A 13,462-nucleotide genomic window follows, 5' to 3' on the forward strand; every position below is an offset into this window, starting at 1 on the left:
ACTGTTTTACGTCCATATCTATAAAGAATTAAGGGATTCAAGCATTTATTCACAAGAATTTTCATCGTAAAAAGCTCTTTGTGGTGATAAGGCGGTGCCACATTGGCTAAAAGATTAGCATCACATTCGACGTACTGACATATCATAAATGCTAACTGCCCGTTTTTTTGCTTTTAACCAGAATCGAGACAGTTTTACGTTCATATCTGTAAAGAATTCAGGGATTTAAGCATTTATTCACATGAATTTTCATTGTAAAAAGCTCTATGTGGTGACAAGGCTGCACCACATTGGCTAAAAGACTAGCACCACATTCGACATATTTGGGTAAAAATAAATGCTAACTAGCCGGTTTTTCGCTTTTAACCAATAATCGAGACTGTTTTACGTTCATATCTATAAAGAATTCAGGAATTTAAGCATTTATTCACAAGAATTTTCATTATAAAAAGTTCTTTGTTGTGATAAGGTGGTGCCACATTCATTAAAAGACTAGCATCACATTCAACATATTTACGTAAAATAAATGCTAACTGCCCATTTTTTGCTTTTAACCAAGAATCGAGGCTGTTCAACGTAAAAAGCTCTTTGTCTGTGTTTCCACTCGGTCAGCTTTGACGGAGATAGGCCCCCTATGAATCGGCCCTGTGTCCCGTCATTATATCATGAAATCTATGACTGACCTTTACGTCTTTACTAACAGCAAAAGTCAAATTTTCCCCCCTGCAAACATCAAGTATCCAATTATAACTCGTTGGCTGCCATTGAAGTCGATAAACGTCCACTCCATTTGAACTGGTAAGCTTGTCAGCGAATGATTAAATGCTCGTTCGCTGCCTACTCTCCTAGTTCAAATGGATTGGGCGTCTACAAGTGCTAAACTACTTTAAATTCAAAGAAGGATGAAAAGACCCAAAAGCTAATTTCTTAACAACGGAATACGAGTTCCAATTTTAATCGCCTTTCCCCTCATTTATTTGCATAAAATGTTTTTTATTCACAAAAATCAAACGAGCTTTCTTTGTTGACACCTCAGCAAAGATGTACGTTCACTGACAAAAGCCATGTAAACTTGATGTAAACTTAATTGATAAATTGGCTGATTAGTTAAGCCAAAGTGATAAGATTATTATTAAATGGTTATTAAATATTTACCAATTGAGGCTCACAATAAAGAATCGATTGCTATAATAGAATGTCCATGATTGATTGCAGTAAGAGACATATTAGTGATTGATAACTATAGACATGTTTAGCTCTTGATAAAACTGCCTTGTCATTCTGACTGGTTTAAACCGGCCTTGGATCCACAGGTCAACTTCAATACATTTAAGGAATCATACTGTTGCATTTTATTACTTACCAAATGCTATTGCTTCATGAAATGTATTTGATGAGATAGTTACTAAGTTGTTATTATATATTTGCTTTTATCAATTGCTGCCAGCAATGAAGAAATGCATATTATTATTGTTCACAAAGAAAGAATGTTTTGTCTTGCCTGGTCAAGGGCAGGAGAGGCCACTTTGCTTTGCTGAAATGTGCTGACACACATGTATATAATTCCACCTACATGCACACACATAGCCAACAAAGACAAGAGGTGTCGCCAGCTTGCTTCCCCTTTTTCCCCTTTTCGGACTAGACCCCCGTCTGTTGCTGGGGCCATCCCAAATAAAAAGCGAGGTGAAGGAGGGGCTAGGCGGAACGATTGCAGAAACTGTATAGTTTCCCTCTTTCTCCTTGCAAGCTTTTCAACTAAATTGAGTGCCTTCTTTCCTTATTTTGGGTAATATTATAAATGTCTACCTAAGGATTCGTATTTGAACTTGACACAAAGTGGCATCATACTCACCCCAGCCAGCTGACTACCGGCCAGCATCAGCTGTGTGTGGTGGTGTTGCGCCTGTGCCTGCTGCTGCTGTTGTTGCTGCTGTTGAGAAGATGGTGGGACGGCACTGCGGGTCATTTCACAACTTTCTTCCACCTTCACCTAACACATAAAAGCACATGTCTTTAAAACAACAGGAAGCCATCCACATACCGTACAAGCGCATGATGGGACACAAACCTGTCAGACGGGGTGTGTGTGTACACCGGCCTACTACAAAAAAATTAATGAAAGTGACTACAGGTAGTCCCCGGGTTACGAACGAGTGCCGTTCCTACGCTGGCGATGTAAACCGAATTACCTCATAAGTCAAAAGAAACCATTACAACGCCACATTAATTAAAAGACTACTCGAAGCAAAATTTATTTCAAATCTTTTTTCTAATCGAATTACACGAGTTAAGCGATTAATCGTTGCAGCACTATGTCATTTAACTCAGGGGTCCCCAACGACCTGGTACCCGTCCGCGGCGCATTTGGTACCGGGCCGCGCAGAAATAATAAATAATTTATTAACGACTGCATTCTGGCCAATTGACTTTGGCCTGTGCCGCTTAACACACCAATATCCCTGTCTACTCTAGATATACAACTACAGGATAGGAGGTCGTCATAGAAATGCATTGATTGGGCTGTTAGCACTAAATCTCGTTTTGTATATCTATGCGTGCTTGGACTCGATAATAACGTATGACGTAGGTCGTCGCCAATCACATTTCTTTCCGGAAATAATCAGCCCCCACACTAGAATGACTGAATAACAGACATCTTTGGACAGACTTTTTACGGGGAAAAGGGAACCTGACGAGCCAGAAGATGTGCCTACAACCTCGAAGAAAACAAAATTTATGCTACTACCTATTCACCCACGAACTGCGAAGGAGTGACTTCGTGACCCGTATGTGAATAAACAGAGTGATTCGAGCATGTCTGTGGAACAGGAATATCAGCTTGTAGAGATCGCAAATCACGGCGACTTAAACGTGCATTTGAGACAACAACTCTACCGAAGTTCTGGATTAAAGTCATTTCGGAATATCCTGACATCGCTAGGTGCGCGCTGAAAACTGCTACAATTTCCAACATTGTGTATTTGTGATGCTAGCTTCTCTCACTCTCCCATCTCGGGACCATCTTGTCTCAACGAAACAAACTCAGGCCTCCCACTGATTCAGCGGGTGAGTTGTATTTTTTTCCTTGCACTTAACACGACGGGGCTAAAAACAAATGCTATTTTATATTTGCTGTATTTTTCTGCCGCACATTGGCGGTGTTCTGACAAAGTTGGCATGCGCGTAACGTTAAAAAGGACCGCGAATGCAGCTATTCCTAAGTACACACTACAAACTTTCTTTAAAGAAAGGAATATTAACTTACGTTTGCCATGTTAGGGGCACACAACAACTGCACGTAGCCCTCTTACTTAACGACTTCGCCGTGTCGTTAAGCATTAATTTACGCCATTTCCGTGTTGTACATGCATGTTTGTGATGTAAATAATTTTTTAGCACCATTGGATAACATTGAGAGTCCAACTGAATATAAAAGAGGGCTTTTTTCACGTCCACAAAAGCTTTGGGAGCAGAATTTTATAAGGGTGCAAAATTTGACAGGACACCGGTCCGTGAAAAAAAGACCCAAATCACACCGGTCCGTGGTGCAAAAAAGGTTGGGGACCCCTGATTTAACTAGTTTTCAGTCGACATATCACATATGTTATGAAAATATTTTATAAAGGTTGAAAAGTTACCAAGTGTTGCTTAAAACGGCTGATTCATTTAACAAACAAACAAAAAAATTACGCCTATTGTTGTGAATAGCAAAATCAAAGCAGCCTCAGTACTTTTTAACATGGCTTATTTGATTCATACATAAAATTATATGTATTCTTGTTAGGGCCTCTACTCCTCTCTCCTGAATTCTCAACTGCCTACGGCAGGTGTGCGTGTTTCTCCCTAATTACAGGTTGGAGGTCAGACGGGTGGAGCGGCCACAGGTGCAGGCTATCGTCATCAGCAGCCTTTAAAAGCCAGTGGACGCCTCACCTCGTCGCCAGATCAACTCGTCTAGTTCTGCTGTCAGTTGTATCCCGCCTTACTTCCATATTGTCCACTACTTTTGGCTCACGATTTTTGCTTCTGTCCCAGGACCTGTTTTTGCACGCCCCTTGTCGGATCTCCACGCCTGATCCCCCTCCCCGAGCTTTTCCTGCCTCACGTCGGTCTGGATCTCGCCAGCAACGCCCGAACAATAAACAACAACATTTTTGTTTTTACAGCCTGTCGGCCCGTTGTCTGCTTTGGGGTCCTCTCCCATCCGCGAACCCTAACAGTTTGATCTGGCCATTATGGATCCCGCAGACAACCCCGCCGCCTCGCCCACGTCACTCCAGGACCACCACCAAGCCTTACAATTCCTCTTTAATAAGGTAACGGACATTTCCCATTCACTCCAAGCCATCCATGAGCAACTCACACCACTTCCACAAGCCCGCTTAGCCCAGTCAGCCCCATGTTATGACGCTACTCCTCCGTGCCACATACCTGCATGTAACCCGGCGTCACTGGCTACGGGCCGAGAGCCTCACGTCCCCGCACCGGCGCCTTACGACGGCAACCTCGGCACTTGTCGCGCCTTTCTAGTGCAATGTAGCCTTGTGTTTGAGCAACAGCCCTCCACGTACCACCGGGAAAAAACAAAGATCGCCTACCTCATCGGTTGCTTGAGGGGTGCGGCGCTTCAATGGGCGTCCTCTGTGTGGGAAAATGGTTCTTCCATATGTGACACGTACTCCGGTTTTACGGAGGAGATGAGAAAAATCTTTGACCATCCGGTCCGTGGGAGAGAAGCGGCGAAGCGGCTCATGTCTGTTCGCCAGGGGACTCGGAGCGTCGCCGAGTTCTCAGTGGAGTTCCGGACATTAGCGGTGGAAAGCCGCTTCAACGACGCAGCGCTTCAGGAGGTTTTCACCGGCGCATTGAACGAATCCCTTAAAGACGAATTGGCCACGCGGGACGGGCCGGTTTCCTTGGACGACCTGATTCGATTATCGATTCAAATCGATAATCGCCAGCGCGAGAGGAGGAGACAACGCATGGAACAGCTGGGCGACCCGCGCACTCGCCTCGCTGCTTTTCCGCCCCTGCCTCCACTTCCTGTAAAGGCCAATGACGCTGCGCCGGCGACGTCTCCCCCTGCTGTGAACGCCGGGCCAACGCAGGTGGGACACACCAGGCTCTCCCGGGAGGAGCGCACACGCAGGTACGACGCACGTCTTTGTGTGTATTGTGGGAGGAGTGGACATTTTCTACGCACCTGCCCAGTGCGTCCAGACCCGCCATTACGAGGACTACTAGTAAGTCACATGGCTCATGCTTCCTCACGTCGGCTCCAGCTCACAGCTACGCTCTCCTTAAAGGGCCAGTCACGCACGGTTACTGCCCTAGTTGACTGTGGCTCAGACGAGAACTTTATTGACCACGAGCTTGTTAACCAACTAGGACTGGCGACACACGAGCTCCCCCTTCCACTGAAGACCACTGCACTCAATGGCCAACTCCTCTTCAGTGTGGACCAGAAGACTGAGCCCATCAAGCTCGTCCTGTCGGGCAACCACCAAGAGGTGAGCGTTTTTTTTGTTTTTGTAAGCCCCAACACTCCATTGGTCCTCGGGTTACCGTGGCTTAAGAAACACAATCCCTCCATTGATTGGACCCATCCAAAACTGACTGCATGGAGTGAATTCTGCCACAATAACTGTCTTAAATCTGCACTAGTGCCGTCGTCTCCTGTCCAGAAGGTGGCGCCACCTGACTTGTCTGCTGTTCCAGACCATGATCTCTGGAGGGTGTTTAGTAAAGATCACGCCATGTCGCTCCCACCTCACCGTCCCTACGACTGCGCCATCGACCTCCTTCCTGGTGCTGCCCTTCCCAAGGGTCGTTTATTTAACATCTCAGAACCAGAGAGGAAGGCGATGGAGGAATACATCACCGAATCCCTGGCCACTGGCACCATCCGTCCATCCTCCTCCCCGGTCGGTGCAGGCTTCTTCTTTGTTGGCAAGAAGGATGGCGGCCTGCGACCCTGTATCGACTATCGAGCCCTGAACGACATCACGATTAAGAACAGGTATCCTCTTCCACTCATCGACTCCACATTCACTCCCCTCTATAGCGCTACAGTTTTCAGTAAACTTGACCTGCGCAGTGCTTATCACCTCGTCCGCATCAGGGAAGGTGATGAGTGGAAAACTGCATTCAACACGCCTTTGGGGCATTATGAATACCTGGTCATGCCGTTTGGCCTCACAAACGCCCCTGCAGTTTTCCAGAACCTCGTCAACGATGTCCTCGGGGACTTCATTAACAGATTTGTGGTGGTGTACCTCGACGACATCCTGGTGTTCTCACGCACCCCCTCAGAACACGAAGATCATGTCCGTCAGGTCCTCCAACGTCTCCTTGAGAACAGGCTCTTTGTGAAGGCTGAGAAATGCGAGTTTCACGTCGCTGAGACTATATTTCTTGGCTACATCGTAGGCAAAGGGCAATTTCGTATGGACCCGGCGAAAGTGGCGGCGGTCCTTGAGTGGCCACGCCCATCGGACAGAAAACAGCTCCAGCGCTTTCTTGGATTCGCCAACTACTACCGGAGGTTCATCCGCAATTACAGCAGGGTTGCAGCCCCTCTCACAGCCCTCACCTCTACCACAACACGATTCTGTTGGTCTGACGCTGCCAGTTCCGCCTTCAAAGACCTCAAGGCCCGTTTCACTTCAGCACCTGTGTTGGTCCCGCCTAACCCGTCTCTTCAATTCGTTGTAGAGGTCGATGCTTCAGAGACGGGCGTGGGTGCAATTCTGTCACAACGGCGGCCCGCTGATGGCAAGGTGCACCCATGTGCTTACTTCTCCCGGAGGCTGTCTCCTGCTGAGCGGAATTACAGCATCGGGGACCGAGAGCTCTTGGCAGTCAAGATGGCCCTGGAAGAATGGCGCCACCATCTGGAGGGAACATCGCAGCCCTTCATCGTGTTAACCGATCACAAGAACCTCGAATACCTGAAGTCGGCCAAGAGACTAAACCCACGACAGGCAAGGTGGGCTTTGTTTTTCTCCCGTTTCAACTTCACTCTGTCTTACATCCCAGGTTCAAAAAACACCAAGCCAGACGCCCTCTCCCGTCAGTTCCAGGCCAGCGAATCAAAGGAGGAGCCCGCTCCCATCCTACCACAGACCTGCTTCCTCGCCTCGATGGAGTGGGAGATAGAGAAAAAGGTCAAGGAAGCCCACTGTGAACACCCGGACCCCCGAGAGGGCCCTCAATCTGACCTCTTTGTTCCCGAGTCCCTACGTTCCCAGGTCCTGGAGTGGGCGCACTCATCCCGCCTCTTCTGCCACCCCGGCATCAGAAGGACGCTTGCTGTGCTGCGCCAGCGGTTTTGGTGGCCTTCCATGTCAAAAGACGCAAGATCATTTGTCCTCGCCTGTACAGTTTGCGCCCGTAGCAAGACATCCACCAAACCCAGCTCCGGACTCCTCAGACCCTTACCCATCCCGAGTCGCCCTTGGTCACACATCGCCCTAGATTTTGTAACTGGTCTCCCTCCTTCCAGGGGCAACACAGTCGTTCTCACGGTGGTCGATAGATTCTCCAAGGCAGCTCACTTCATCCCCCTTCACAAGCTCCCTTCAGCCAAGGAAACTTCTGATCTGCTCACCCACCATGTATTCCGCCTACATGGCATCCCAGTGGACATAGTCTCCGACCGAGGACCACAGTTTACATCGCAGGTATGGAAGGCTTTTTGTGCTGCACTAGGTATTGGTGTGAGTCTGTCTTCTGGGTACCACCCACAAACAAATGGTCAGTGTGAGAGGGCAAACCAGCAGCTCGAAGCAGCCCTCCGCTGTACCACGCAGGCCCATCCCAGCACCTGGAGTGACCAGCTCCCTTGGATTGAATACGCGCACAACTCCCTGCCTAACGCCTCCTCCGGTATGTCCCCATTCCATTGCTCTTTGGGCTACCAACCCCCGCTGTTTCCCTCGCAGGAGCAAGACATTGCTGTCCCGTCCGTCCAGAGGCACGTCAGTCGGTGCTCCAGGGTCTGGGAGCAGGCACGCTCTGCACTCTTACGTGCCTCGGAAAAGTCCCGCGCGCAGTCTGACCGCCGTCGCACACCTGCACCTGTCTATGTGGTGGGCCAACAGGTGTGGCTTTCATCTAAGTCCTTGCCGGTGAAGACTGGGTCTGCAAAGTTGACTCCCCGGTTTGTTGGACCCTACATTATTGAGAAGGTGGTGAATCCTGCTGCCGTGCGCCTCAAGCTCCCTGCTCACTTCCGGGTCCACCCCACCTTCCATGTGTCCCAATTAAAGCCGGTTTGCTCAAGTCCCTTGTCCCCCCTGGTTCAGCCCCCGCCGCCCCCCCTGTCGATCGACGGGCAACCGGCTTACAGGGTGGAGCGGCTTCTGGACGTCCGCCGCAGGGGCCGTGGGCTCCAGTATCTGGTGGACTGGGAGGGCTATGGCCCCGAGGAGCGGTCCTGGATCCCTGCCCGGTGGGTGCTGTGTCGTTCGCTCATCCGGGACTTCCACCGCACCCACCCTGATCGCCTTCGTCGTGCGCCAGGTGGCGCCCGTAGGAGGGGGGGTCCTGTTAGGGCCTCTACTCCTCTCTCCTGAATTCTCAACTGCCTACGGCAGGTGTGCGTGTTTCTCCCTAATTACAGGTTGGAGGTCAGACGGGTGGAGCGGCCACAGGTGCAGGCTATCGTCATCAGCAGCCTTTAAAAGCCAGTGGACGCCTCACCTCGTCGCCAGATCAACTCGTCTAGTTCTGCTGTCAGTTGTATCCCGCCTTACTTCCATATTGTCCACTACTTTTGGCTCACGATTTTTGCTTCTGTCCCAGGACCTGTTTTTGCACGCCCCTTGTCGGATCTCCACGCCTGATCCCCCTCCCCGAGCTTTTCCTGCCTCACGTCGGTCTGGATCTCGCCAGCAACGCCCGAACAATAAACAACAACATTTTTGTTTTTACAGCCTGTCGGCCCGTTGTCTGCTTTGGGGTCCTCTCCCATCCGCGAACCCTAACAATTCTATTCTTATCATTCATTGTAATTGTAATTTTTATGGTTTTATTATGATCTTAATGAACTTTCTCAACTTCATTTAGCATCTACTTGAAAGACAAATGAAAGATTTCTGATTTTTTTTTTTTTTTTTTTTTTTAATTTTGGCACCAAGGTAATTTTGCTACTATAGAAATTAGCTTTGATAATGTATAAATCCAATGTACGCACACTTTTGGTCAGCCCTGATATATCCAGTATTAATTCTTATACAGTTATGCGAAAATAATTAGGACACCCCATTAACCCTTTAATCCCAGCAATATGAATTCTCAGAGAATCACAAAATTTGAAAAACAAGGTCTTAATGACACCTTTTTTTCAAATTTGTAAAAAAGAAAAAAAATTAATACATGTAATGAGCTCTAATATTTATAACCCTTGCTAAATCCTGTTTTTTTTTTCTTTTTCTCATGGAACCTGCAGATGCATGAGTTGACTTGCATCCATTATTTTTTTTTTTGCAGAAAAAAATTTCAAAATTCTGAATGAGTTTCAAAATCATGAAATTCTAAGTGTATCAAATGTGATACATTTTGCAAGAACGGGTTAAATATTCAGTTCTTTATTAAGAGATGTTCACATATCAATGTCTGATCTAGTTTTTCTTTATCTCTGGAAACGAAAGTGATTAAATTGCAGGTAAACAACAAAAAACATTGTTTTACTCATTAAACCAAATATATCATCAAAAATGCATATTCTAACTGAGGAAAAAGTTAGTACACCCTACCACCTAATAGCTACTGTTACCCCCTTTGGCTGAAATAACTTTAGTGAAACGCTTTTTGGAGCCATCTTCCAGTCTGTGACAATGGTCTAAAGCAGGGGTTCCCAACCTTTTTTGCACCACGGACCGGTGTTATTTGGGTCTTTTTTTTTCACGGACCGGTGTTCTGACAAATTTTGCAACCCATCAAAAATTGCAACGATGCAGTTCTGCGCATGCGCGTAACGTTAAACATAGCCGCAAAATGCGCAAATGCAGCGATTCCAAAGTAAACACTACAAACTTTCTTGAAAGAAAGGAATATTAACTTACGTTTGATCATGGAAGGACTTGTAGAAAAGTTCTCCTCAGATTCATCCTGCCATGTAAGCTGCACACAACAGCTGCACACCGCGCTCACCATTAACGACTTCGCCTTGTCGTTAAACATTAATTAAGATGCCCGCTTCACAAAGATACGATGTTGGAAATTGTAGCAAGGTTTTCAATGCTCTTGTTGCGATGTCAGGATATTCCAGAATGACTTTAATCCAGAACCTCGGTAGAGTTGTTGTCTCAAATGTACGTTTAATAAGGTCGCCGTCATTTGCGATCTCTCTGTTTATTCACAAACGGGTCACGAATCCACTCCTTCACAGTTCGTGTGTCTTCGAGGTTGTAGGCTTGTTAGGTGCCCTTTTCGCCGTAAAAATATCCTTTTCGCCGTAAAAATATCTCCAAAGACGTCTGTTTTCCAGTTATCTTCGCTCGTGTGGGGGCTAATTATTTCCGGGAACAAATGTGCTGCGCCCGTGGCCTAGTAATATGTTATTATCGAGGACAAGCGCACATATATATATTATATACACAAACAAGATGTACTGCTAGCAGTCCAATCAATGGACTTCTATGACAAAATTGTAATCTATCCCGTAGTATTATATCTAGAGTAGACAGAGATATTAGTGTGTTAAGCAGGGGCACAGGGTTAATTCGGCCAGAATGCGGTCGTTATTAAATTATTATTTCTGTGTGGCCCGGTAGCAAATGCGCCACTGACCGGTACCGGTCCGCGGCCCGGCAGATGGGGACCCCTGGTCTAAAGAACCAATCCTCACACAGAATACTTTCAACAGTGAGATGTTTGAGGGGTTTCTTGCATGGTCAGCCTGTCAGCATCTCAATGGGATTAAGATCTGGGCTTTGACTTGACCATTCCAGGACTCTCCATTTCTTCCTTTTCAGCCAGTCCTTGCTGGATATACTGGTATGTTTTAGGTCACTGTCATGTTGCAGGGTCCAGTTTCACTTCAGCTTTAATTTTTTTCCACAGATAATCTCACATGTTCCTCAAGCACCCTCTGATACACGATAGAATTCATGGTGGATTCTATGATGGTGAGCTGGCCAGGTCCTGCTGTAGCAAAGCATCCCCAAACCATGACACTTCCACCTTTATGCTTCACAGATGGTATGAAGTTCTTTTCCTGGAATACTGTATTGGGTTTATGCCAAACATGTCCTCTGTTTTGGTGTCCAAATAATTAAATTTCATTTTTTTTTTTTTTTAATTTAAATTTTTTAAGGACTGTTTGGTCCCTGTACGACTGGTGTCAGAGTTTGGTCCGCATTGCCGGCAGTAAGTCGAATTTGTTCCCAGTGAGGGTTGGACTCCGCCAAGGCTGTTCTTTGTCATTGATTCTGTTCATAAGTTTTCTGGACAGAATTTCTAGGCGCAGCCGAAGCATTAAGGGGGTCCGGTTTGGTGACCTCAACTCTGCTTTTTGCAGATGATGTGGTGCTATTGGCTTCATCAGGCCTTCTGCTCTCACTGGAGTAGTTCGCAGCCGAGTGTGAAGAAGTTTGGATGAAGATCAGCACCTCTAAATCCGAGACCATGGTCCTCAGTCGGAAAACGGTGGAGTGCCCGCTTCGGGTCGGGGATGAGATCCTGCCCCAAGTGGAGGAATCAAGTATCTTGGGGTCTTGTTCACGAGTGAGGGTGGGAGGGAGCAGGAAATCGACAGGCGGATCGGTGCAGCGTCTGGAGTAATGCGGACTCTGCACCGGTTCATAGTGGTGAAGAAGGAGTTGAGCCGAAAGGCAAAACTCTCAATTTACCAGTCGATCTACGTTCCTACCCACACCGATGGTCACGAGCTGTGGGTCGTGACCGAAAGAACAAGATCCAGGATGCAAGCGGCCGAAATGAGTTTTCTCCGCAGGGTGTCCGGGCTCCCCTTAGAGATAGAGTGAGAAGCTCGGTCATTCGGGAGGGACTCGGCATCGAGCCGCTACTCCTCTGCGTAGAGAGGAGCCAGAAGAGATGGTTTGGAAATCTGGTTTGGATGCCTCCTGGACACATACCTGGAGAGGAGTTCTGGGCATGTCCCACCGGCGGGAAGCCCCGGGGATGACCCAGGACACGCTGGAGAGACTATGTCTCTCGGTTGGCCTGGGAACGCCTCGGGGTCCTGCCGGAGGAACTGGTTGAAGTTGCTGGGGAGAGGGAAGTCTGGGCTTCCCTGCTAAAGCTGCTGCCTCCGCGACCCGACTTCGAAGCAATTGGAAGATGATGGTATGGTACAATTCAATTTTAGATTCATTTCTCCAAAGAACATTATTCCAGAAGTCCTGAACTTTGTCTACATTCACTCTGGCAAACTTTAGTCTGGTCTTCATGTTCTTCTTGGAGAGCAAAGGTTTCCTCCTTGCACACTTCCTATGAAGGTTAAACTTGTGAAGTCTCTTTCCTGATTGTAGAGTCATGCACTTTCGCATCAACAGTAGCAAGAGCCTGCTGTAGATCCCGTGATGACATTTTATGGTTTTTGAAAACTTCTTTTAGCATCTTGTGGTCTGCTCTAGGGGTGAACTTAATTGCATGGTCAGACCTGGGCATGTTGGCAGTTATTTTGAATGTCCTCCACTCCACTATTTTCCGGTCAGTGGAATGGCTGATTTTACTTTTTTTTTTTTTTTTTAGATCTTTTGAGATACCTTATTAAATTCATAAGCGTCTATGATCTTCTTTCTGAAGACCTCAGACAGCTCCATTGATCTCACCATGGTGTTTTCTCTCAATTCAACAGTCAGGGGCACAGCAAACTAAATGTGAGGCTTAAATATGGCAAGCCTCATTCAAAACACTGGGTAATGATGTTCTCGTCATGTGCACCTGATGTGATACCCCTGTGTGATATTTTAGCCATTTTGAGTAGGATTGAATGTGGGGGTGTCCTAATTTATTCCTCAACAAAAATTGAATTCATTTAAAATTATATTTTACAGAAAGTTATTAAAAAATCTTTCAGTTTTAATCTCTCAAGATTGTTAAAATTGATATTACATATCCATGTGACCAAATACAGTGCCCTCCATAATTATTGGCACCCCTGGTTAAGATGTGTTTTTTAGCTTCCCAGTTGAAGCCTGGGACCGTGTGCTTTGGTCAGATGAGACCAAGATTGAGCTTTTTCGCAACAAACACTCTAAGTGGGTCTGGTGTGCCACGAAAGATGCGCATGCTGAAAAGCACCTCATACCCACTGTGAAGTATGGGGGTGGGTCAGTGATGCTGTGGGGCTGTTTCGCTTCCAAAGGCCCTGGGAACCTTGTTAGGGTGCATGGCATCATGAATGCTTTGAAATACCAGGACATTTTAAATCAAAATCTGTTGCCCTTTGCCCGAAAGCTGAAGATGGGTCGTCACTGGGTCTTTCAGC

General features: G+C 47.0%; 1 protein-coding gene across 2 annotated transcripts in view; it reads right to left on the reverse strand.

Annotated features, from left to right (window-relative positions):
• LOC130910728 (POU domain, class 2, transcription factor 1-like) overlaps window positions 1-13,462 on the reverse strand; it is a 257,235-nt gene that overhangs the window by 37,481 nt on the left and 206,292 nt on the right. For both annotated transcript variants that reach the window (XM_057828254.1, XM_057828253.1), the window contains one exon: window positions 1,856-1,993. In XM_057828254.1, coding sequence (XP_057684237.1) covers window positions 1,856-1,993 — 138 coding nt within the window. The remainder of the gene's footprint in view (window positions 1-1,855; window positions 1,994-13,462) is intronic.

The sequence above is a fragment of the Corythoichthys intestinalis genome, chromosome 22 (genome assembly GCF_030265065.1).
Source record: "Corythoichthys intestinalis isolate RoL2023-P3 chromosome 22, ASM3026506v1, whole genome shotgun sequence".
Classification (NCBI taxonomy): Eukaryota; Metazoa; Chordata; class Actinopteri; order Syngnathiformes; family Syngnathidae; genus Corythoichthys; species Corythoichthys intestinalis.